This window comes from Macrotis lagotis, chromosome 7, assembly GCF_037893015.1.
Source record: "Macrotis lagotis isolate mMagLag1 chromosome 7, bilby.v1.9.chrom.fasta, whole genome shotgun sequence".
NCBI classification, from domain to species: domain Eukaryota; kingdom Metazoa; phylum Chordata; class Mammalia; order Peramelemorphia; family Peramelidae; genus Macrotis; species Macrotis lagotis.
In genome coordinates, this window is record NC_133664.1 from 206,290,614 (window position 1) to 206,318,083 (window position 27,470).

Sequence of the window (27,470 nt, forward strand, 5' to 3'; positions counted from 1 at the left end):
AGAAAGAGAGAGAGAGAGAGAGAGAGAGAGAGAGAGAGAGAGAGAACAGACACAGAGACACAGAGACATAGAAACAAACAGATCCCAATCCAGAGAGGGTAATTTGCATAATTATGCTAGAAAGGTAGCAAGTTAAGATCCCTACAGAATGGAAAAAAGCTGTTGAAGATCCCTTTATGGAGCCAGAAGACAGCAGCCAAGAGGGATGAGCATCAGAGAAGGATGGATCCTTGGAAAAATTAGGTGACTGAAGACTTTAGGTCACAGAAACAGTCAGTGCTGGAACCCTCCTGTATCACTCAGGTAAGAAAGACAAAGCATTGATGAATTAGGAGTATTTCTATGGATGTGCCTGTCTCTGATGGTAGTTGATTGTCCAGTTTTTTCCCATTTCTTTTTCACATAGAAATGTTCTTTCCCTTCTACTCCCTCAGCACTTAATGATAGGGGAAAAAATAATGAGGTTTATTAGAGGACACAATAAGAATTCATCTTCATAGCACAGAAGAGTAGCTAGAGAGTGAACCTTGAAGTCAGGAAAAGTTGGGTTCAAGTTCAGCTTCTGAGACATATTGACTATGTAATCCAAACTCTAGGCAAATCACAACCTCTCACTTCCCCCAGATAATACCCTTCTACCACAAGCTACAGAGGAGGTGCCACATGCATTGATAGAAGGAGGTCCCTTACTGGAGTGTTCCCTAGACAAGTAAAATCTCTATTCTTTAAGCAGGTATATTTCTCACCTTGGGAAAATGTCAATGGGTTTTTTTGTATTTGAGCATTGCAAGTGTGCAACTTTGAATCTAGAAATGGGATAAGTAGGACTTCGTGTGTATATTTTTTATGTTGTTTGTAGAGCTCATACCCTATGAACCTCTAATTCAAGTCAACTCAATAAGTATTTTTAAAGGACATTAAAGATGTGTCATAGCTAAGCAGTGGGGCTATGAAAAAAGACAAAAATTAGTCTGTTCTCTCAAGGAACTCACAATCTGATGGCTGACAGAATATGCAAGCAATTATGAATCAGCAAGATATATACAGGATAAATTAGAGATAATCAAAAAGGGAAGGCATTAAGATTCAAGAAGATAGGGAAAGCCATCTAGATGACACTAAGCTTGTCTATAAATGCACTTTCCTGTTGAAAAGACAGAACACATATTGAGCATTCTCAGCTATATACAGCTTTGATCATAAAGACTATAAAGATGGTCTGATTAAAGGGTCTGGAAAATTAATAAGCTTCAATTCTACTGTCAGTGAAGCAGTTTTTAATCCTGGGCAGGTGTCTGCTTTCTGGTAGTCCTAAAGTTCGTTTCAAACCCTGGCCTTTTAGAAAATGTCAAAAAGGGAGAGCATAAAAGACTTTTCCAGGATGGTCTGAGTTTAAACTGTCACCTGGCTAATCCATAGACCCAGGGAAATATCACAAAACCTTAGGTTTGAAGAGATCCCTGAGGCTATCTAGTTCAACCTTTACCTGAATTAGAATTCCCTCCTTGCATGGTTAATAAGTAATCATTTCACAGTAAAAGATAATTCACTAATGGGGTCTGTGAAAGTATTTTTCAAGAATGTTTGGTAACTATTTAAATTTACTTGTTTTCCTTTGGAATTTTATTTTGCATGTTTAAAAATCTCATTCTGTTGAAGCCTTTAAGTCGAATTAGACTACCAAAGAAGTCTATGAAGCACTTTGCACTATATAGAATATAATAATTATCCCTTCCACATTAAGGGGGGATTAAGCCTCAATGATCTGGAAAATCTGTGTAAAATTTTTTGACCCTCCTTTCATAACAAAGGTCTGAATTATTTATGATATTAAAAGGTAAAACATGTTGATATTTTATATAATACTATACATGTATTTATACTTTTTTGAGTATAAAAAAGTATACTTTTTCTGTGTCATCTGCTGGTCTTTGCGTGTCTATGACTTTCACAAAACTCCCCCAAATACATAATAAATTTTTTGTGCTGACCCATCTCACATACAAACACATATATAAACACATAAACCATCATGGGGAAAGCGACAATGTGGAAGGAATAACTGTACTGGCTAACTGTATGACAAGGATATCATGACAAGGATAACTGTATAAGGATGTATCAAAGATAAGATTTTCAATTAATTGTATATTTCTACCTGTATTATATTATACCTGTATTATATTATACAAGGACAGTTTCTTATTCAAACTTGATAATTTCTTCAGTGATAGTACAATACTCTGTACATAATAAGGTTTTAAAAAATGTTTATTAAAGCCTATGCCTACTTTCCTATCTCCATAAAACTTTAATGAAAATAATCAACATATATGATTCTTACTCAGAACTCTTACATTCAATATCCAATACCAATTCTTTCCTGTAGAAGAGAGAGATTTCATTGTTGTTATAACTGTAGTCCCAGAAATAGATCCTCTGTTTTCTTAGAACCATTCTAGCAAAATAAGGAGAGGCTTACAGTAAACGGGATATCTAGTAGATGATGAATTCTCTGGCCTTGGCAACTCATAAAACAAAGAAAAATACAAAATAGCCAACAGTCCTGTGTGACATCCTTCTATTCCTGTCATTACAGACTCAAAAAGTGATAATTTTTATAGTGCTTACTTTACCCCTGACATAATTAGAAAAGTCTCCAACTTTTTCCATTATAAATAATATTTTCTTTTGATTTTAGATAGATACTATACTGAAGAAAACCCTATTTATTTTTATATGTAATACAGAAAAATTAGATGCTTTTCTAATAATGTCAGGGATAAAGGAAGCATCCCCATATCATTATTATTATATAGCATAGTGCTAGAAATCATAACTATAGCAATAAGAAAAGAAAGAGAAATTGAGGGGAGGCATATAGGCTAAAGGAAACAAATCTAATACTTTTTTTAGATAATATAATGATCTATCTATAGAACCCTAAAAAGACAACTAAAAATTGAAATGAAATGAAACTTTAGCCAGTTTTCAGGATAAATCTTCATGTCATCATCTTTACTATGCATTACCAATGAAACCTAGGAGGAAGATATAGAAAAGGAAATTCACACACCCAGAAATAAATAGAAAACACTTTAAAGAAAAAAACCTGGCCTTAAACAATTGGAGGAATATTTATTACTCAGGGAAAGGTTTTGATAATATAACAAAAAGAACAATATAATCTAAATTAATTTACTTATTTAGTGCCAAACAAACCAAAGGATTATTTTACAGAAGCAGAAAAAAATATGTATGTTTGGAGACAAAAAGGTCACGAATTCCAAGAAACCAATGAAAAAAAGTGGAAATTACGGGAATCTAGCACTTCTGCATTTCAAAGTAAATTACAAAGCAGCAAACATCAAAATGAATTTGAACTGGTTATGAAATAGGGGGTTGATCAATAGAATAGATTAATACACAGCATACAGAAGAAAATAAAAAGTAGCAATGTTTGCAACCAACCCAAAGACTCTAGTTTCTCTAGTAAGAACTCATAAAAACTTCTAAGAAAACTGGAAAACAAGGAGGTAGAAATTAAATATACCCCAATATCTCATTCCATAGATCAAGATAAAGTTCAAATGGGTACATGATTTAGAAATAAAAGGTAATATCTTAGGCAAATTAGAGAAACAAGGATAAAATTGCCTTCAAATTTATGGTGGGGGAAGAGTTCATGATCTAACCAAAGAGAGAAAGGATCACAAAAGATAAAATAGACTATTTTGGTTGGTAAATAAACAAAACCAATATAATTACTGGTTCCTGGGGAAAAGCTTTGCAGCAATATTTTCTGATAATACTCTGCTTTCCAAGATAGAGAAGGAACTAATTTAATTATACAAGAATGGTTGTCATTCACCAGCGGAGAAATGGTCAAAGGATATGAACAGGCAGTTTTCAAAAGAAAAAGTTAAAAGTAAAAATAGCCTTTTGAAAAAAATATTCCAAATCACTAGCGCTTACAGTAGTGGAAATTAAAGCATTTCTGAGGGTCTACCTTATATTTAGAAGATAGGCAAAGATGACAAGAAGGAAAATGGAAAATGAATGTTGAAGACTGTAACAAAATACTCTAATGTACTGTTGGTGAAAATGTGAATGGTCCAACATTTTGGGAAAGTAATTTGACTAGTAGTATTGCTATCTATTTTTCTCTTCTCATTTCTCAACATTCAATTATTTTGCCTATGTAAGCAGGTTCAGTAACTGTCATGAACAGGCTATCCTATCCTATTCTATTACCAGCTGTGGATAAAATGCTGGACTTCAGGTCAGGAAGTTTTGAATTCAAACCCAGTTTCAAACACTTACTAGCTGAATAATCATGAGTAAGTCACTTAACCTATGTTTGACTCAGTTTCCTCATTTAAAAAGTGAGGAAAATAATAGCACTTACATACATGGGAAGGACAAAATAATTGTATAACACAATACCTGGAACATATTATATAATGTTAGCTATTATCATCACCTATCTATATATCTATTTGTCTGTCTGTCCGTCTGTCTGTCTGTCATCCATCCATCTATCTATCATCCATCTATCTATCTATGTATCTGTCTGTCTGTCTGTCTGTCTATCTATCTATCTATCTATCTCTATTCATCTCTATCCCTATCTACAGAGTGGGATACACATATACACACATACCCACACAAACATATCATGTATGTATTTTGCTGTTGTTGAATCATTTCGATTGTGCCTGAATATTTGTGAACCTGTTTGGGGTTTTCTTGGCAAAGATACTGGAGTAGTTTGCTATTTCCCTCTCCACCTCATTTTACAGATGAGGAACTGGGACAAACAGTGACTTGCTCAGGATCATACAGTTGCTATGTGTTCAAGACCGTATTTAAACTCATAAAAGACTCCCTGATTCCCAGTCCAGTGACCTATCCACTGAGACATCTAGCTACCCTAGTATATACATACAAATATGCACATAATTTATAATATATATAAATATACATCTTATGCAAATGTATATAAGATATATACAAATATATAGATAGATAGATAGATACAAATAGACAGCTCTTCACCTGTGTAAAAGGTCTTTCACAAATAGAGGAAGTAGAAGCTCCCCACTATAAAGAAAGCTCTTGGATTAAAGGATAGATTCTCCCACAAAAAAGGAGCTTGGAATGAACCTTATCTATGTTTAGTTTTACATATAAATGAATGCTCATGTTTCATGATGATGGTCCTGGATATTGGTTGTTGTCCTTTGTTCTCAAAGAGGAGCAAAATGACTTTATTATGTTGGGGTCAGTGTATAGTGTATCGAATTGTGAATGATCAGACCAATATGAGCTTAGAAGGTTCTACCACAGATCAGGCACAAATAGTTCATATAATAATATGCTGAATATAATAATAATATATAGCTTTGATGATTTCTTTTACTAAATCTGGGGATGATGAAGAAATGATCTCTCTCTTGGGAATTCAGAGCCTATCCTTTTCCTTTCCCCACCTCAACTTTGTTGTGGGGTGGGGGGTGGAGGGTGGGGGTGGGCAATGGTTTGAATCCCTTAGGTGAAAAACACTTCCCAGTCTTATCCTGATCAAATAACAATAAATCATGTTATTCAGTGGAGGTAATCACCAATTTTTCTTTTATATCAATGGGAATAAATTTATAAACAATGTAAGTAAACTAGGAAAAGACTACCTCACACTTTCACTTATGTCATGCCTTAGGAAATCTGCCCTCTCTTCAGGGATTTGTGGCCTGGTGATGGAACTGACCGTTCTTTTCTTGGATATCCCTGGGAGGATGATGGGCAGATGCTCAGCTTAATAATCACATCTTTCACTCTTTCACTATTCCAAGTTGTCCAAGCTGGATTTTCCATGTTTGTGCTTCTTTTTCAAATTATGCCACATTCATTAATCCTGTGAACTCTGGATAAAAATATTGGCATACCAGGTTCCATCAGAAAGGCCTAGGGCTAAAACTTGTCACTGATATATTCAAATGTACAACCATGAAGCTGTTCTACCTTCTGGTGCTCAAGATAATTTTCTGAATCTATAAATAAGATAAGAATTGTCAGTTTGTAGTGATGAAGATAGTTTCTATATCAGATATTCCCTATATTAAAAAGCCAAACAAAAAGGAACACAAGTTGTAGATGAGCCAAAGGATGAGTCTGGAGTGAGTTAGTCAAATTTAGTCAAAATTTTCTGGAATGAGGTCAAATAGTATCAGAGCAAGCAGGGATTTTCTATTTAGGGTTTATGACTAAGGAGGAGAGGTTGGGTCTGCAAGTATGTCCTGGCTCTTTTCCTTAATCTGAGAATCCATGAGTAAGATACAGAGAATGCAGGTAAACAAGTGTAAGTGAATTAAGTGTACCTCATAATATTTATGTCCCTATGTGATCATATATCATGGGTAAGTACAGGTGGGATGTTAGACTAATTTTGTGAGTGTGAATGTCAATGTAAATGTCCAATACATACCTTTTATCTATCCATATCCATTGACTAGCTCTCTAGACAGTAGTCTAGATAAAAAATTTTGGTAGCCCTATGTTATTCTTCACCCCAATTTTTTCTTACTTATTATGCCCTTCCCATTTTGGGAGAATAACTGGTTCAATGGGAAGTTTTATGTAGGTCCAGAACCCATCCAGTCCAACCTGGACTTGGGCAGGAATTAGTTCTACTGAATCCCTTCAAACTCACACTTGAAGTACTCCATAGAGAACTCATTAGATAGAGAACTGCAACACCACTTGTTTCAGACTAGGCAGAATCTCAAAGGAAGTGAGTTAACAAGCATAGGAGAAAAAGGTCCAGATACAGAATAAAAAAAACTGAAACACCTCTTTTTTCTTTCATATAACCATGAATGTCTTTGAAGGTTCAGGGAGTTTGATATAGATATTTACATGAGCTCCACATTGCAATAGTTTTCCCATATTTATGGTGTTCATTTCTCTTTGCAGGGATAATTTTAAAATCCCAGAATCAGATTTGAGAAGGTCCCTGAGCTAGGCATTCCTTTATCTCCAGGCTAAACTTCCTTAATTGTATAAACCATCATAATACAACTTATTTTTGGAATATATATACAAGCCTGTCGAGATCACATGCTCTAATCATGACCCCCAAATTTGCTCCTGCACTCTAGGCCCTCTTCTCATTTAAAACATTATAGTGAGTTTTAGGCACTCTACCTAGTACCAACCCATAGACAAATCCTGTAGCTGGGATTTGGGAAGTGCTCCTCCTGACCTAGTCTTAATGTTACATTCAGAGGATGATGTTTTTGAGAATGAGAATCTTGGTGTTAGTGATGTTTCTTGTAATCTCTGGCATCACCATCCTCCTCCTCCTAATCATCATTTATAGAGTGCTTTAAGTTTACAAAGCCCTTTACAAATATTATCTCATGTTATATTTACAAGAATCCTGGAAGGTAAATGTTATTATTGTTCCATTTCATGGGATGTTTGCTCATTTGCACATATTCAAATGTAGCTCTTCTATATCAAGTCTTGTGAAGAAACATGTGACTCTCGAGCTTTGTGGTGCCTATTTAGGTGTGTGTATCTTTGGGTGTATCGTTTGGTTTCTAGGAAGAGTTTGCAGATAGGAACAGACTGTTGAATGACCCTTGGCTGAATTTATCTGGTGATGCAGTGCTGAAGAGAAAAGGCACTGGATATGTAGTTAAAGGACCTGGTTCCAACTGCCTTCTTCATGTTCCTATTATATACTACTTCAGTACTTTTAGGAAAGTCACTTCAACTCCCTGGGTCTCATTTTTCTTATTTGCAAAGTGAGGAAGTTGAAATCAATGACAGCTAAATCTAGGAATCTTTGTAATGCTCCAAAACTTGATCTCAAATATAAAGCTGGTTGTTTGGATGAACACAATTGCTTTTGATAATAGATTGAAAATGAAGGCAAAGAGGCATAGTAATAGGAAAATTGACTGATACTCCTAGACAGTCCTCTGAATCTCCATTCAAGATTCTTTCACCCTCAGCTTCATCTTTAATTTCCCACTATCTCCCAAATGCTCTCCCTCTCCATGTCCTCTGCCAAGACTAAATCCTTGGTAAGTCTTAACTCTCCCTGCTATCTGTATTTCTTTTCTATATTTCAGTTTGGCTGCTTTTATTACGTAGGTCCTTGTCAACAAGCCAGACACTTGACCCTCCTAAATATCATACCCATTCACAAATTCTATGCAGGTCCAGGAAAATTAGTGTAGGAATAGAAACTGAATATAGGAAGTGGTAAATTCCTTGTACTGATTATGTGTATTCTTGAGTCCTGGAAAAATCTGACTCTCAAAGTGTCACCATGATTATTAAAATGAACAAATGAATGCAATACAAACTATATTGTATATACAATATACAATATATACATAATATAAAAATTACAAGGTAAGATTATATAACTATTGTATCATTTTCATGTTATTGTATAATTTGGTTAATGGAAGCACCATTAACTGGAAACTCCCACCAAAATAGCAGTAAAATTAGTTGTGAAAACTGATAATAATTAAAGTCAGTTGAACTCCATAATTATACTTCAGATTAGTAAGAAGTATAGCTCTAAAGAGAGCAGACTTTTTTGTGGTCTCAGCAACAGCAGAGAGAATGTAAAATATCTAGAAATACAGACCAGAGGGCAAGTAATTCTGGATTTATTTCAGTGTAGACTTTGAGGCCACACCCACCACAGGAAGAAAGATTGGAGTCAATGTATTAAGTATGACAAAGAGTAGAGAAAGTCTGATACATTCAAGGATAATAGGGGGAAGAGGTCATGTTCAGACAACTTAAGGATAGCCCAACCTGAATGTTGAAACAAAGATTTTGAGGAAAATGACCTTAATGTGGTATGTTACACAGTGAAAGGTACACTTTTAGTCCATGGTTACAGTAATGTGGACAGTGTATAGCTTGAAAATACAGATGTTTAGGTCTAGTAGTTAGAATGCCTAAAACTGGACATTAAGTGCAATGAATGCAGTGAAACCCTTAAGATGCTTGGAATTATGGTTTGGTTTCTGGTTTACATCTGTATACCACTTTCTTAATGACCTAGGGATATATTTGCAAAGAAGAGGTTTTTGGGTGGATAACAGAGTTTAAAGATGCCTAAAGGGAATAACAAACAAGAGAGAAGAAAAAAACCTTTGGTAACAGGAGTTACTGTATTGCTAGTCTGGTAGTGCACATCAATTTGACCATATTTTTGTGCTTGAATGAGATTATCTTAGAACTCATTTAAAAGCTCCATATTCTCTTTACAGTGGAGAATCTCCAACATGAGAACTTATCCTCCCCTGAGTGGAGTAGGTGTCCACCAAAAGATGAATAAGAAAATGTATGCCCTAAGATTAGAGAGAGAATAGGAGATTTATTGATTTAATGACTACTGATCTGTAATAATTGCAAGAAGAAACATAAACACATTCTCCACTGTTTCAGAGTCATCAAGTCCTGTGGGATTGTTGACAGATGTGAACATTCCATGTAGAATAGGCACTGGAGGTGGAAACCTGATTGCAATGGGAGATTCAAGGAGGATGACAAGGATGCTACTGGAATGCAACCTCACTGACAAACTATGCAGTAAGTTCAGGCTACCACAGCACTATGTCAACTCAAGGTTTTCAAGGACAAGCAGGCTCAGGCTTGTTGGAATCATACATTGGAATCATACACAGAGGGAATTAAAGATGGTATTATTAGTTGCTAGAAGAATCTGTGCCATGGTGTGCTGCAGTGGTGTGCTGGTAAATGTTTAATAATGGGCTCTCTGAGGAAAAAAAGATGTACTCAAATTTTTTTGGAGGCATTCAGGATTAAGTTACTTGCCCAGGGACACACAGTTATAGGTGTTTGGGGCTAGATTTGAACTGGAATTTTCCTGACCAGCTCTGGTGCTGCATCCCCTACTCTACCTAGCTGTCTCTTCCCTTTCCACTTATGGATCATAATACTTTTAAGTTTAAGCTATATTATTGGCACTTTCTCCATCTCTTTAATAAGTCTAGATAATCAATAAAACAGCAAATACAGATCTGATTTGTTGCCATTGTTGATTTGAAGGTGTAAAGCCCATACTGAAAATTTAACAATTGGTTCTTGATAGCAAGTTGGAGCCAACTAGCACTCCGCTGATAGTCTCTCTAGATAAGAAAATGCCAAGAAGAATTTTAAATTCTGCTGAAGGAGAGCAGCAGTCCAACTCTGCTGTGTAATTTTTGCTCATCCAAAGAGCAAAGTCATTTGGAGTTCTCAGTGGGGAGCTGGTACATTCCACTTCAGAATTTTGATTTAGGAAAGAAGTCAAGTTGGTTATGGGATTTCTGGTCCATATTGCTTCTACACTTCCTTTCCTTTCTCTCCTTATTGTCTCCAGTTCTACGAGAGAACCAGTATGAAGTTGTCATTGTCCCCACACTCTTTGTTGGAGCCTTCCTTATCCTTCTGGGGATCATCTTATGGCTCCACTTTCGAGGACAAAGGGTCCAGAGACAGCCACCTGGAATGCAAGGTAAAACCCAGGGAGAAGGAATTTCAGAGCCCAGTAAAGTTTCTTCAGAAAGAATGGAAAAGTGAGACAAGAGGACTTATGTTCAAAAGCTCAGGAGTCTTGCCAGGCTGCCTCCAAAGCTGGAAGTTGGGATGAGGATGACTTATTCACAGCATTTCAAAGCACAATGTTGTGAATATACTATAGTAGGCCTTAAGGGCAGAGGAGGTCTTCTGTTCTATTCCCTTTTTCTTCTCTCATAATACCAGAAAATATTCTATGTCTGAGAAGGGAGAACTTGCTCTATGCTGCCAGTTTTATGTATTATGTAGATAAGGTATGGAGGACAAACCAATTCCACCTCTTCCTTTACAGTGTATTGTTGAGGGTGTGTATACTTAATTACAGTATATGAATCTGTGAAAGGTTTCTAAGTCAGAGGTAATGTGTGATCAGCTGATTTTTATCTTTCCTGAAGCTCTAATAAGAGGAAGTAAATTTACTAGAGATGTTAAATATTAAATAAAATGAATACTTTTCTGATGAGAGGCAGTGTGATATAATGGATAGGGAAACATGGAATGAAGAAGACTTGGGTTCAAGTCTTGACTCTGACACATACCTACTATGAGAAGTCATCTTTTAGTGTTCCAAGTAATTATTTAAAACTCTTAAGTTGGAGAGTTGCTCAGCATTAATACAGGAAGTTTTCTCATAGCATTCCCCTATACTAATGACATCACTAGTCTAGTCTCCCACCCTCAAAATACTTCTGGGAAGGGATATGAGACCGTAGAAAGAGAAAAATAAAAACCACAAAGTGCTCTCCTTCGCTGGAGATATCTAACAATAAGGAAAAATTCAAATTTTTTTTATCCAACCAGGACAGAGATAATCCCACCTAGAAATAATAAGATAGTATCAAGCAGAGATGTCAACACGGGATGCAGTTCACTTCAGGTCCAAAATACCCAAAATGCTTCCAGGTTTCCCTGAACCAGATTATAATATCACTGAAAATATCAAAATATGGATAACATTAATATGTGGTTTTCTAAGTCAATATGTGGACCACAGGGATCCTTATGTATAATTTGGAGGCCTCTGTTTTCCTTTGAGTTTGACTTCACTGGTATAGAAGGTTTTCATAGACTGAGGACCCTAGGTAAAGGGCATAAATTGGAGGGCTGAAACAGTTCAGAGAGGAGAAACTGATTAAAGAGTAACTTTCTCCCCCTAAATAGAAGTCACATAGTTCAACTGGTTGAAGTCATTTTATTTCCCTTTGTCTCCTTAACAGTTAACATAAGTACTTGGGTACCCGAGGCTCTGGGGAGCCTATTGAGGTGAGATCTTCTCATTACTCTGAAACTAACCTCCTGAGAAATAACCTACAGTTTTAGGAAGATCAAGTAGAAGGAGAAGAAAAGCCAGTATACTAATTAAGTCAAGGATGGTGGGGGATCAGTCATTCTTCATCTTCATCAAAGAATTAATTAGAGGGTACAAACTTGGCATTTTATTGGTGGACTATCTTATGTTGGTATGGTGGTCTTAGGGGATATTTTGGTCAGAGGAAAAAAGAGTTGCAGGATCTTCTTGACGTATTCCCATAGGTCTTCTTTCTCTGGCACCCTAATTCAGCAAAAATCTCAGGTGATGTATTTCCTCTCTTTGCCCTAGGAATTGCCCCTATGCCTCCATCTCGGGGCCTGAGCTGGGAAGAAGCAGGGCTTGGAAGAAATATCTTTGTGCCACAGAAACAGACTTCAGTGGAAGGCCTTTTACAGGCCACTGCACCTACCCTGGCCAAGCTGCAAGTGCCCAGGGAACAACTCTCAGAAGTCTTGGAGGAGATTCACAATGGAACTTGTGGAGCCATATATCGGACCAAGATGAACATTGGAAACTCTGCTAAGCCTAAGAGTGTTGTTCTTAAGGCTTTGAGAGGTAAACCAAGGAGGTCTTCTCTGCTCCCTTCCTCTTTTTATTTCCCTATTATGCACATACCCACAGAGATAGATGTATGATTTTTCATTTTCATACTCATGAATGAAAAAAAAATGATGTAGTGAAAGGAATATTTCACTAAGGGATAGGAAGCCAGCATTCTAGAGCTTCCTTTGTTACTTGACTAGCTTGGACTTTGGTTTCCCCATTTGTAAAATGTCAGTGTGGAATAATAAAAAAGCACAGCTCTTAAAGTCTAAAGGATGTATATTCAAGTCCCTGATCTGTAAAATGATAGAAATAGACCAGATAAGCTCTAAGTTTCCTTATAGCTTTAAATCTATGATCCCATGAATAATATATTCACCCAAAGCAAGAGTTCATATTGTCAATCACAATTTTACAGATGAGGAAACAGGTTCATGCGGCTAGCTAATCTTAAAATTTGAGTCAAATTTGAGTCTCCTGGCTCCCAGTTCACTATTCTTTCAGTGTGTTGATCTCTTGCAGTACCTTTCAGTTTTAAGATCTATGATTTCCTCCTTTGAGAAAATGTCAGTAAAGACCTTAGCACTGTATCAACTTCTTCAAACCAACTTTTTAACTACACAGTTCTTATCTATCTTGACCACTAACTATAAATCCCTTTCTTGGGGCCTTGGAAGAATCTTAGGCAATATTGTTCTTTGCTCCACAAATTCCTCCACAGTCATAGTGTTCTGTCTGCTTACCATCCCTGTCTCCTATCTTCTGCAGAACCAGCAGGATTTCATGAGGTACAAGATTTTTTGGGAAGGATTCAGTTCCACCATTTTCTAGGCAAGCATAAGAACTTGGTCCAACTCGAAGGTTGTTGCACACAGAAGTTGCCCCTCTATATGGTATTTGAGGATGTGACCCAGGGTGACCTGCTCAACTTTCTTTGGACTTGCCGCCGGGTGAGCTGGTGTATTCTGTGTGTGTCTGTGTGTTTATGTTTGTTTTTATATGTGTGTGAAGAGTTTGGGGTTTAAAGACAAGAGAGATGTGGAACTCCATTTTTCTGATTATTTCCTAAGTTGTCAGACCAAAATTGTTTTCCTTCTTTAGTTCTATCTTTAACTTCTATAGATATGGGCTCAAAAAGATGCATTTATTTCTCAATATATTTCACTGGATTCATGATCTCAATGATGTGGATCCTAGCATGAATTGTAACAAATCTAAGCCTTTTTATCAATTTTTTTGGTATCAAGGGTTAGCTTGGGATAATTTAAAGCACTATACAATTTCAAAAATGCAACTTTAGGAGCAGCTCATTGTCCATTTGTTGTGCCCATCCAAACTATAGAAAGATGTAGATGGATTGCCCACAAAACTGAATATCACAATACAGACATTAGTCATTCTTCATTTGTTTGACTTTTCCTAGGCAGACTCCTAGAACCATATCCCTTGAGTCATCCTAGATTTCACTGAGGAGACTGCTTTAGGGCTTGAAGCATTTTGACAATCATAAAAAAAGAATATTGAGAGGGTTTGATGATCTATGAAGAATTATTTTTTTCATTTAGATACTGACAATAGTGAACATTTTTGGTAAAGGATATGTGTATCTGGTTTATGCATTCCTTAATTCTAATAATAAAGAATTATAGAACAAAGTTATTGCTCTTGCTTTGTTTATCAAAAATTTTGTATGATCTTAACATTTTCCTGGGATACAGTTGGTTGGAGGAGGTTTTATTTTTTTCTTCTTATAAAATCAACCAAAATAACCAGCATAATTTTCTATTCTGAGATGTAAACTCAGGAAGAAAAAAAAGTTTCTATAAACTCACCTATTCTTTCTTTTCTTTTTTTAAAATTTAATTAATTAATTTATTCTTATTTTTGTACAAATGATTTTTTATACATTACTAAAATATTCTTGTTTAAAAGCAAACATAATGCCCCCTCCCTGCCAAAAATATAGACCCACATGAGTGATAAAGGAAAGAGAAAAATTAAAATTAAAAATAATATCAATATTAATAATAATTATTATAATAATAACAATAATAGGTACATCCAGGTGGTGCAGTGGACAGAGCACCAGCCCCGGAGTCAGGAGCACCTGAGCCCAAATCTGGTCCCAGACACCCAACAATCACCCAGCTGTGTGACACCGGGCAAGCCACCCCAACCCCACTGCCCTGCAAAAACCAAAAAAAAAAAAAAGGACCCAAAATAAAATAATAATGATGATGATGATAATAATAATAATAATAATGATAATAATAATAATAATAATAAGGGTGGCCAGGCGGTGCACCATTCCTGGAGCCAGAAGCACCTGGGTCCAAATCTGGCCTCAGACACCCAACAATCACCCAGCTGTGCAGCCCCAGGCAAGCCACCCAGCCCCATTTGCCCTGCAACCTCCCCAAAATAATAATAGTTAAAAATGTGTTTCAGTTTGTGTTCCAACACCTCCAGCTCTGTCACAGGTGGATCATATTATTTATGATAAATCCATCACAAAAGCTACTTCCATATTTTTCCACTGTTGCCATTGCTGATTGCAACTCCCTCCATTTATACTTCCCCACTACCATATACTATATTTTCTCTCTCCTTTCACTCTGTCCCTCTTCTGAAATGTGCTGTAGGGTAGCTGAGTAGTACAACAGACAGATCCCCAGCCCTGGGGCCAAGAGGCCCCAAGCCCACATACCACCCCTTAAACCCATTATCCACCTAGCCCTATGGTCTTGGACAGGTCATCCAGTCCCAGCACCTTGCAAGAAGTAAAAAAGAAAATGTGTAATATCTGACCACTCTCCCCCAACAGTCCATCCTCTCCTCCATCACTCACATCCCCCCTTCCCCCTGTCCCCTTCTCTCCTTCTTACTCCAGATGTCTATACCCCATTGAGTATATATGATGTTTCCTCTCCTAGCCACCTCTGATGAGAGTAAAGGTTCCCTTATTCCCCCTTGCCTTTGCCCCTTCCATATCATTGCAATAGCTCATAGTAATAAAAAAAAATCTTATTATATGAAATATCTTAGCCTGTTCCACCTCTCCTTTTTCTTTCTCCCATTACATTTGCCTTTTAGCCATTGACTCCATTTTTACCCTATATTATATCTTCAAATTCAGCTCTCTCCTGTGCTTCATCTATAAAAACTCCTTCTACCTGCTCTATTAAATGAGGAGGTTCATATAAGTATTATCAGTATCATTTCTCTATGCAGGAATACATGCAGTTCATCATCATCAAGTCCCTCATATTTTACCCTTCTCCACTCTCTATGCTTCACCTGAGTCCTGTATTTGAAGATCAAAATTTCTGTTTGGCTCTGGTCATTTCAACAGGAACATTTGAAATTCCCCTGGTTCAGTGAAAGTCCATCTTTTTCCCTCGAAGAGGACATTCAGTTTTGCTGGGTAGTTGATTCTCAGTTGCATTCCAAGCTCTTTTGCCTTCCAGAATATTGTATTCCATGCCCTACAAGCTTTTAATGTAGTTGCTGCTAAGTCCTGTGTGATCCTGACTGTAGCTCCACGATATCTGAATTGTGCCCTTCTGGCTGCTTGTAATATTTTTCTCTTTGACTTGGGAGTTCTGGAACTTGGCTATAATATTCCTGAGGGTTGTTTTTGGGGGGGATCTCTTTATGGGGGAGATCTGTGGATTCTCTCAATTTCTATTTTACCCTCTGCTTCTAGGATATCAGGGCAATTTTCCTGTAGTAATTCTTTGAAAATGATGTCAAGGCTCTTTTCCTGATCATGACTTTCAGGTATTCCAATAATTTTAAAATTATCTTTCCTGAATCTGTTTTCCATATCAGTTGTTTTTTTTTCAATGAGATGTTTCACATTTTCTTCTAATTTTTCATTCTTTTGGTTTTGAAGTAGTGTCTTGATTTCTTGTAAATTCAGCAATCTCCCTGAGTTCTATTCTTTGTCTGAAGGGTTTGTTTTCCTCAGAGAGCTTTCTTATCTCTTTTCCCATCTGGCTACTTTTTAAAGTATTCTTCTCCTCAATAACTTTTTGAACTGTTTTATCCATTTGACCTATGCTGGTTTTTAACATGTTATTTTCTTCAGCATTGTTTTGGATCTCCTTGACTAAGCTGCTCACTTCTTTTTTCATGTTTTTCCTGAATCTCTCTCATTTCTTTTCCCAATTTTTCTTCTATCTCCCTCACTTGATTTTCAAAGTCTTTTTTGAGCTCTGTCATAGCCTGAGCCCAATTTCTGTATTTCATGGAGTCTTTAGATGCAGGAGCTTGTACTTCCTCATCTTGAGATTGAGTATTTTGATCCTTCTTGGGATCATAGACAGAATATTTATCAATGGTCAGGTTCTTCTTTTTTCTCTATTTACTCATTTCTCCAGCCTGTGCCTGGTTTTAGGGTGCTTCCTGAGCTTTTAAGTATTATTGGGACACCTCCCCCCACAAGGATCTCAGTGTGTGAAGCTCTGTCTTCCCTCCTGGTCTGTGAATGACCACAAGCACACCCCTCTGCCACAGGGCTGAGGTGGGGGGGCCTGCTGTTCTATGGGGGGCCTAGACTGCCATCAGCATCTGAATATGGTCAGAGCCCCAGAGTCCTGTTCCAGGGACAGAGGACAGACCTTGGCAGTCTCTCTCCACTCCCCTCCCTAGTCTCAGCACTCAGGCCTGGGGGCTGCTGCTTAGTAGCTCTGCCTGCTTCTGGTTCCTGGATCTGGGTTGCCAGCACCACGCTGCTCGCTGAGTATCCTGAGGGCTGGGATTCACGTGCTTGCTCTGGCAGAAGTCCCCCAGCTGATCCCCCAAGTTGTATCCGATGCTCCCCAGGGTGTAGATCAGGAAACTGTGCCTCTGCATTCCTTCACTCTGGTGGCCACCCCTCTAACCCTGTGGAGTGGAGCCTTTCTGCTCTTTTCCAGGTTACCTTGGGCTGGAGAATTGCCTCACTGCATCCCTCTGTAGGTTCTGTCTCTCAAAAATTCAGTTAGATTCCTTATTTTATAAGTTTGGAAATATCAGAGAGAAAGCACCTAAGAGATGATCCTCTCCTGTTGCCATCTTGGCTCCTTCCCCCTCATCTATTCTTTTCTAATATTTTCATCAATGATACCTTTGATGCATAGTTTATCATTATTAAGTTTTTATAAAGATGAGAACACAGTAGTTTCTGATGTCCTCTTTTTCTTGGAAAAATTTTTAATTCCGTTCAAATGGCATTTATTAATCATTGCTAAGTATGGGGACTACTCAAATTGATTTGGAAATTTCTTCTTCAATGCAGATCCAAATGCATCCATGCCTGACCAAAATGTGTGACTTTTATCTATGTCCTACCTTATGTTCACCACCCATTGTTCTGGAGACCTTCCTCACTATCTCCTGACAGCAGTGGAATATTCTATTATTCTCCTGTTATCTATTACTCTCACATGATGAGATTAGCTTACAATTCTTTGAGATCTTTTTTTCTTGTTCTTCATTATACAGTCTGCTTATACTCACCATTTCAATCTCCATTGCCCTGTGTGTAACATTTTTAATTCTTCAGCTACTGTTGGATTTTCTATCTCACTGCCATACAACTATATAAGCACAATGTCAGAATTAAGAGAGGAATCTATGCATCATGGAAAGTTCTAGGTTGGGGCAGCTAGGTGGCTCAGTGTATAGACCACTGGCCCTGGAGTTAGGAGGACCTGAGTTCAAATGTGACCTCAGATCCTTAATAATTAAGCTAGCTGTATGACCTTGGACAAGTCACTTAACCCCATTACCTTATAAAACCAAAAAAAAAAAGAAAGTTCTACGTCATTAAAATTTTCTTTGGGAAATTGTACTTTCTCTGTTCAACTATGGACCAAAATTATCATTCCTTTATACTGTCTATAACAGATATAAAGATAGACAAGTTCCACAGATTGTCCATCCAAAGAATACTGTAATCTGATCAATAGACATTTTTCAAGTGCCTGATCTTTCCTGTGTGGATAGTCAAGTCAACCTTTTTGAGAGGTTATACATTTCTTGAAGAAGACTCTGTGATGTCTTAGAGAAGCTTGTTGTAATCAGTACAAATATGTCCCCAGATAGAAGCATCTAGGGGATCTCATTATCCATAGAGAAATTCTCATCAATTTATTTGCTTTTTTGCATTCTCTTGGAAAAAACAAAAAAAGTTCAATAAATTCCTTTTTCACAGAAAGACCCTTGAAATACATCACTTAGTAGATGTGCTACTGGTGATGTCTCTTTATCTAATTACCTAAGCTGATCTTCCAAGAGAAGGAATGAGCATTTTGTCCTCAGAATTGTACTTGAAGCCTTCCTAGCTTTACAGATTCTGTCAGACCTACATTGTATTGGTTTAACCTTCCTAACCATTTTGAATAGGATTTGGGGGAATAATTTCATATTATTAAATTAAAATATTTAGAAACTCTTGCTCCTTCATCTTGAATTCTTTTTTCTTAAATTTCTCCATCTTCTTCCTTTTCAAAAGTCTGCTCATGTCCTTGGTCCTGTGTGCACTCATTCAGCTATAAAAATGAATAAATATTAGTTGATCCCTCACAATGTGCAACAGGCCTTTGCTGAAGATATTCATCTCCCCTTGAGTGAGATTACAAGCTCTTTGAGGGCAGGGCATGTTTCATTTTTTCATTTGTATTTCTAGGGCATCACACAGTAGCTGACACATAATAGTCACTTAAATTTGTGTTGGCTGATTGATTGATCCTTCCATTTGGGATCTAATAATTCAAGGATGCAAAATGAGAAGCATAAATATATATTTTATTTAAATATTTTTCTCATTATTTATTTGGTACATTTTCATCTGATTCTTGGCTTATCTGCCATAACCATTAATGCCCTTCATCTCATTTATCTGGATACAGAGAGGCAATATGATGTAGTCCCCAGAGTCCAGGACAGCCTTCAAATTCTACCACTGATACATGTTGGTTATGATCTTAGTTAAGTTACTTAATTTCTCCATACCCTAACCAATTTTTCTAAGTTTGGCATTTATAATTGAATTGTTGACACCTACTGATAAGGAGTATTCTTACCAGAGTTTCCTATGCTGATAAAATCATAGGCTTAACTACAAAATAATCTGGGGATAGGTAGAGGCAGAATGGCAAGATATTTGAAAGTCAAGATGATTGAGTACTTAGTCCATTGACTTCTAATTCTCCCCCACTGAGTCTCAAACTTGTTCTATGTACTACTTATCACTTAGACCCAAACACAAGTGTCAAAAGGAATTGCTATCCAATGGGATAATGAAATGTGCAAATGACCTTTGTAGGCATTTTACTATCTTTTGATTTTTTTGTGATTTTTAATCTGATTCCATCATTATCTCAATTCATTTCCCATAAACATTTATTTCTTCTGTGCTCTGTGTTCTATTGTACTTTTCCTGTGTATCTCTATCTGAAAAATCTATATTCCCATGTCTTTTAATCTGCTCATACTATAATATCTTTCACTTGTCCCTCTAGTTCTAGTTTTCCTCCCTATCCTTCCATGTATTTTTTTTAAATTGTCAGTCTTTCCTCCTGTTATCATGCCTTGATCAGCTCATTTTGGTATATCTTTAATGAAATGCTTTCTTTCCTCTTTTTAAAAATCTCTTTAGGATGTCATGACAATGGATGGTCTCCTCTATGATCTCACAGAAAAACAAGTCTATCATATTGGGCAGCAAGTTCTCATGGCATTGGTAAGACTTGGCAGAAAAACTCATAAGTTTTTGCAAGGGAGGGGAGTGCTGTTATCAGAATAAGATAATCAAGGTATTGCCCCAAATTTAGAGGGTTAACCATTTGTAGTTACTAGAATTGTAGGAGCAACAGATCTTTTGCAAGTAGTCAACATGACTAGTTAAAATAAGCTACCCCCAGTGGGTTTAAGGAAGCCATTTCCACACATGGACCTTTTCCTTCTACCTCCAACTAAGAATTTACTTCCCAAAGCTTTCCCCATTGTTTGTAGTATTTGCTACTGGTGCAAAAATTTGTAGTCATGGATCTGGTTCCCATGTTTTTAGTCCATCATTTAACTTCACAGTTTTCACTCAGTATCTTCTGAAAATAAAGGGTAAAAAGGAGAAAAAGATGCATTGTACACTGGAAATAATGTTCTTAATCTGTCTAACAAAGAAAGATATAGTCTTATAAACTTTATTTCAGAGACTCATTCAGTTAAGGTTTTAAAGGAGGCAACAGCAGGAGTTTAGAAAAGTCTCTCAGGGGTGGCTAGGTGGTATAGTGGATAAAGCACAGGCCCTGGAGTCAGGAGTATCTGGGTTCAAATCTGGTCTCAGACACTTAATAATTGCCTAGCTGTGAGGCCTTGGGCAAGCCACTTAACCCCATTTGCCTTGCAAAAAACCTAAAAAAAAGACCAAAAAAAAAAAAAAGAAAAGTCTCTCAGTTCCAAAGAAAAGATACTATAAGACAGCTGATTCTATTAAAGGACTAAAGTGTCTACTTAGTGTTTATGAATGGAGGAGGAATAAATCAAGCAGTAAGATGAGAGAGGATATTTTTAGAAAGGGACTGAAAGAATGCAAGGTCATAGGAGTTGATGGAAGTATATATTCTTAATGCTTGAAAAGCAAATAAAATTCTCAAAGTTCATATTTCACCTCCTGAAGATATTCTTCTTCTTCTTTTCTCTCTCTCTCTCTCTCTCTCTCTCTCTCTCTCTCTCTCTCTCTCTCTCTCTCTCTCTCTCTCTCTCTCACTCATCAGACTAGTTATAGGCCTGTTAAGGAGCTAGAGGGAGAATTATAGAATTAACAAACAACAAAAGTGAAGGAGGGTACAGAAAAGGGTATCAAGGTACTCTGAGTCTCTGGAAAAGCAGAGAAATTGAAGAAACAATTGAGAATTAGAGAAGAAATGTATATATATATATATATATATATGTATATACTTTTGCCTGAATTATTCAAGTTATCCTTCTGGTTTCTCTAGTGTAATTAGCTAAATAATTGTATTCACTGATTGACTTAATTACTGTTCCCTATGCATAGTCTCAAGCCTTTTCCTCTAACTTTTCCTTTAAATTTCTTAGAAATATCCACAATTCTAATATTAGAGCTAGAAGGAACCTTACAGATGAAACAGCTTAACTTCATTTTATAGATGAACTTCAGCTGTTTAGCTTAGATACCTGGAATCTGAAAAAACTTCTGATAGGAAAAGAGAAGAATGAATGAAGGCTAAAATTCCTAACTTGTGAAATAGAAGCATCTTGTTAATCATGGCATTTTGTTGGCAAGGTTGTTTTGTTACACAAACATGGAATCTAACACTGTCCTTGCTTCTTGACCATTCACATTGAGCCAAATCCAGGTTGAATTCAAACTTTTTGGGAAAGGGTGGTATAAGAGGAGGGCAAGGAGAGAAGCAGTGGAGGTATAAATGTCAAGATCCTATAACTGAGCATTAACTGGGTTAATATTCCTCAGGTCACAATGCCACTCAATTGTTTATCCACCAACATTACTTTAACTTTCCATTTTTAACATCTCTTAATGTTCTTCCTTGATCTGACCCTTCCCACTATAGCATAAGCCCTTTACAGTATTCAGTTCTCACAAGAGATAGAAATCAATTGATCACCCTCTTCTGTGTCCTAAAGATTGCTGTTCTTTAAAGAAAATTTCCCCAAATTTTTAGCAGAGACAATTTTTAACATTCATTTTTACAAGATTGTGAGTTCTGAATTTTTCTCCTTTTCCACCTCTCCTCCCCATTTCTTCCTAAAATGGTAAGCAATTTGATATAGGTTATATATGTGTAATTATATAAAACCAGTTCTATATTAATAAAAATTGTGAAAGAAAAACAAATCAAAAGGAAAAAGCAATGAAAAAATAAAGAAAAAAGTAAGCTTCGATCTGCATTTAGAATCCATTATTTATTTGGATGTGACTAGCATTTTCCATCATGAGTTCTTTGTATTCTATTGGATCACTGTGTTTCTGAGAAGAGCTAAGTCATTCATAGCTGATCATCACTCATGATTCTAATACTGTATACAATGATGTCCTGGTCCCATCCATTTCACTTTGCAACAGTTTGTACACATTGTTCCAGGTTGTACACATCAACTCATTGTTGCTAATACTGTATAAAATGATGTCCTGGACCTGTTCATTTCATTTGTTACAGTTTGTATACACCTTTCCTGGTTTTTCTGGAATTTACCTACTCATCATTTCTTAATTGCACAATAGTATTCTATTATATTCATATAATACAACTTGTTCAGCCATTCCCCAATTGAGGAGCATCCTCTCAATTTTCAATATTTTGCTACCATGAAAAGAATTTCTATAAATATCTTTGCAAATTCTTTTTTAATGATCTCTTTGTGTATAGACCTAGTAGTGGTATTGCTGGATCAAAGAATATGTACATTTTGTTTGCCCTTTGGGCATAGTTCTATATTTCTCTCCAAAATGTTTTTCTGGAGTTCACATCTCTTTTTGTCTTGTTTCCTTTTTATGGGACTGTTTCCCTGCCTCTGGTGGTTTGCTACACCTGCCTGCTTCAGTGGTCCTTCCTGGCTGTCATTTGCCCCATCACTGCCTAGCTCTTCACCTGTTCCCTTTTCTGAAGGGAAATAGTTCCTGATTTGCACACATACAACCCCATACTTTGTACCATCTTCTTTCTGAAACTCCTAAGTAGATCTAAGACTTTGATCTTGTTTCCAATTCTTTGTGCTTTAAGGGCTATGTAGTCTTGATGTGCAAGACAAATACACACAAGCTTTGGGCTTTAAAAACCATCCATCATCATCCTGCCTTTTGGACGTGTTCAGTATATTTATCTGCTGGGGAGAAATTAATCTGGGGAAAGGTTAGGAGAAGAAAAGAAGAAGGGGGAAGGGGAGAGAGAGAGGGGGAGAGACAGAGAGGAGGGGGGAGAGGGAGAGAGAGAGAGAGAGAGAGAGAGAGAGAGAGAGAGAGAGAGAGAGAGAGAGAGAGAGAGAGAGAGAAAAGGGGAGTTGGGGGGGGGCAAATGCAAGAGCTCCCAAGAGCTCCCAAGGAAATCTGCATGCAGATACTTCCTCCAGACTGGCCAGGGATGCCGCAGTTGGATGGGACAGCCCCCTTTCCCCCTGGCTCAGCAAGCCACAAACTTGACCTTCCTGAGCATTTCAAGGAGAGTGGCACTCTCTCTCCCTTCCCCACGTCGGCTCCACCAGAGCTACTGTGTGCCTCCTTCTGAGAAATCAGTAGCACAGTACTAGCACTCCAATAAACACACATGGGGGAGAGCAGGGACCTAGCTGAGGCTAGATCTGGACTTCACATCTCCACCAATAATGCATGTGTCCCTTTTCCCACATGCCTTTTTAGTTTTTATCATATTCTTTTTTTTGTCTTAATAGCCAAAGATTGTTGTTCTTGCAGCATTTCTTTTCATGTTCAGTGTTTCTAATTGCCTCAGTTTCTTGGTCTCCAGTTCTTTAGTCATCTCATGCCAGGATAGAATAAGGGATGAATTAGCAATTAGTGTATAGTTTTTGATTGTATTTCAAAACAAAATGGAAATGCCTTTGGGGATTACTCATGTTTTTTTGTCATATACACTAGATTTTCCTTCCATTAGCATAGGTAATTGAACCATAAGTTTATTATTAATGATGTCTTCTAACTGGAGTAGAATAGCCGAGACTAACTCAGGTGTTGTTCTTTTCCTCAGTTCTCCAAGACAGTGGGCAAGTAGGTGGCCCTGACCTTGGAGGCAGGAGAACAAGAGTTTGAATCCAGCCTCAGACACTTGGCACTTACTAGCTGTGTGAACTTGGGCAAGACACTTAAACCTTATTATCTCACATCCAGGGTCATCTCCAGTTGTCCTGATCTACATCTGACTACTGAACCCAGATGACTCTGGTGGAGAAATCGAGAGGATTGTAACTTAGCACAGCACCACCCCACCCCACCCCCACTCAAATCCAATTCTTGTGCTTGTCATGGCACCTTCTTTGAGAATGAGGGACAAATATCATCATCCATTATCATCATCAAGTCAGGGGTCTTCATAGTCACAATCTCCTCTCTATTTTTTTATCCTGACAGGAATTTCTCCAGGGGAAGCGACTATTCCATGGAGATATAGCAGCCAGGAATGTCCTGATCCAGGGTGATCTCACTGCCAAACTCTGTGGCTTGGGTCTGGCATATGAAGTCCATGCTCGAGGTGCCATCTCCTCCAAGCGGATAGTACCCCTAAAGTGGCAAGCCCCTGAGAGGCTCCTGCTGAAGCCTACAGGAATCAGAGGAGATGTGTATGGTTTGTTTTTACTCAGTTCATACTGAAAACTAAGCCCAAAGAAGGTTTCCTAATACCATACATAGAACATTAGTCTGTAAAACAATAATCATTGGGGCAGCTAGGTAGCATGCAGTGGATAGAGCACTGGCCCTGGAGTCAGGAGTACCTCAGTTCAAATCTGGCCTCAGACATTTAATAAGTACCTAGCTGTGTGGCCTTGGGCAAGCCATGTAATCCCCTTTGCCTTGCAAAAACCTAAAAAAGAAACCAAAAACATCTCATTAGTGAGGAAGATCAAACCTAAGGAAATCTGAGAAGGTGAAGTTTGTCTTCAATCCCTTTTCTTTCCTTGTTCCTTCCCCTAATTCCAGTGCCTGATTCTCTTTTAGACATTCTAGCTCTTATCTCTTCCAGAGAAGAAAATAATCTGATAAATTCATTAACATTAAATTAAGGTGCTCAAGATTTGTGTTTATGTGTTGTTCTCCCCACCATCTTTAGAGTACTGTCAAGATCTGCAAGAAATGAATTGTTAGTTATAAAATGTCCAGCATTAATAGTAGATAGCCCTTTAATCTCACCAAAAAGACTGGTTCCACTTGTCTGTAAAGCTCTCTGCTCTCAGGTTTTTCTGGGTTGGGCCAAGTGACTCTGATGAAACAGGAAAGAGAAATAGCTAAATGGGGTTAGGAGTAGAAAGGAGAATGGGAAGGAAAACAGAAGAATAAATTTCAGTGGAAAATTTCTGCCTTTTTCTGGGTTTAGAACTAGGTGGACCAAATGGGAATCAATTGATGAGAGTTATATAGACAAGACAGTCTCTAAAGACCAGAAACTGGAAACCAAATGGAGAAGACAAGTCAACTCTTACCCCCTCCATAGACTCTAACTCTGGTGGCGCTTAACCTTATTCTTTCTCCTTTTTTATTCTTTATGTTACCTTTCTATTGGTATCTATAGACATCAAAAAAAAAATAGAGAATGAGCAGGTTTATTTTGTTTGATTTACAGATGGTCCTTTGGAATCTTGCTGTATGAAATGGTGACTTTAGGTAAGGATGATACCCCAGTAGAAGAGAGGTGGATATAAACCAAAAACTTTGAGCAAAACTAATGGGGTGGGAATTCAAATTTAATTCTGAGAAAAAGGCAGATTTGGCTATTAATCAGCTGAATATAATGTAGTTTGCTAGTTTTCCTTTTGGGGGATGTAGACATATTATGGTATCAAACTGGTATCAAACTCAAGTAAGAAACCCTCCATTAGTATCCTTGGACATACTGACTTAGAAAACCAATTGTTTACATTATCTATATTCTATTATATTTTTTACTTGTTTTCTTAAATATTTTCCAACCACAATCTGGTTCAGTTTCACTGGGCAGTACTGTTGCCCTTGTGATGAGTATTTGACATATTTGTAATAGATAATAAGACAACCCAAATTGCCTCACTTTTCTCCTCTCAATCCCAAGATATGTTTTCAGAGCACAGGCCTCTATAACATAAAGGGGTCAGATTTAAGGAGTTCTTAAACTTTTTTCCCATTATGGAAAAACACAAAATAACACAAATAACCAAAAAACCCACAAAAAAACTTTTTGGTGAAGATTATGGACCACTTTTCAGAGTAATGCATGTGAAAATATAAAATGAAGTACATAGGATTACAAATGAATTCAATTATATTAAAATATAATTATATAAATGTAAAACAATAAATTCACAGACCTTAGGTTAAGGATCAGAGACTAGGCAAACCATTGCTAATTTTTATTCATTTGACTGAGGTTCTATAGCATCTTCTTTTGTGGTCTTAGTTCTGATTTTCCTTGGCACAATCAATTGGTATGAACTCATTCCTTTTGGTTCCAAGTGTCTTCAAAAATGTTTCCCATGGAATAATTCACTTGACCAGCAGGTGGAAAACATATTCTTTTTTTCTAAAATTCTTAAATATTCAATTTTTTGTGGAAATTAATACATCAAGATGGAGTGAGGTTGATGAAGAAGACTGCTATCATTAGTCCTTAATTAGGCAGGAATCAGGATTCTTCCTGGAGGGTCACTCTCTGTTGTTGCTTTTTGTTTCCTTTGCAGGGGCTCCACCTTATACTGAGATCCCTCCTAACAGAATTCTACAGCATCTCCAGAGGAGAAGAATCATGAAAAGACCCTCCAGTTGTTCATCCACCATGTAAGCAATTCCTTTGAGACATGCTTCTCTTCCTCCCCACCTTGACCCCTCATGAGCTGCATCTCCTTCAAAGAGTACAGAGTGGTCAGTCATTCATTGTTCTCTTTGTGTTAATGTGCATACATACAGTACAGTAGTGGGTAAGATCTTGTTGTATTCATGTGAGAAATGAGAAAATAATGATGTAATATGATTAGAAATAATAATAATAATAACATTTTGACTTGCATCATGATTCTATTACTATAAAGGAGTTTCAGAGAAGTTTAGGGTAACGAGGGAAGAATTAATGATGGCAAATTCCGAATTAGTTTTTGACAGAAGAGATGGATATGAAATGATGGAAAGGAAGGGAAAGGGATATCTAGTGTTAGATATGTGTATGTGTAAATGATATTCTATTGCTTACCTTCTCAATGGATAGGAGAGTGATTTTAGGGAGAAAGAGAATTGACAATTCAAATTTTTTAAATGAATGTTATAGTATAATTTTTT

At 37.1% G+C, this 27,470-nt stretch overlaps 1 protein-coding gene across 1 annotated transcript; it reads left to right on the top strand.

The window, feature by feature from the left end:
• On the top strand, nucleotides 1-26,979 carry STYK1 (serine/threonine/tyrosine kinase 1). Its single transcript, XM_074195322.1, has 9 exons — nucleotides 1-303; nucleotides 9,481-9,624; nucleotides 10,418-10,552; nucleotides 12,215-12,481; nucleotides 13,238-13,419; nucleotides 20,115-20,198; nucleotides 24,582-24,790; nucleotides 25,789-25,829; nucleotides 26,879-26,979. The coding sequence occupies exons 2-9, from the start codon at nucleotides 9,561-9,563 to the stop codon at nucleotides 26,977-26,979; spliced, it is 1,083 nt and encodes a 360-aa protein (XP_074051423.1). The 5' UTR covers nucleotides 1-303; nucleotides 9,481-9,560.
• The last annotated feature ends 491 nt before the right edge of the window (nucleotides 26,980-27,470 follow it).

Coding starts and splice junctions, on each gene's coding strand:
- STYK1 (XM_074195322.1), top strand. CDS start 9,561: ATGGGAGATTCAAGGAGGATGACAAGGATGCTACTGGAATGCAACCTC. Junction 10,553..12,214: donor ACAGCCACCTGGAATGCAAG/GTAAAACCCAGG, acceptor TCTTTGCCCTAG/GAATTGCCCCTATGCCTCCA. Junction 13,420..20,114: donor TTCTTTGGACTTGCCGCCGG/GTGAGCTGGTGT, acceptor AAATCTCTTTAG/GATGTCATGACAATGGATGG.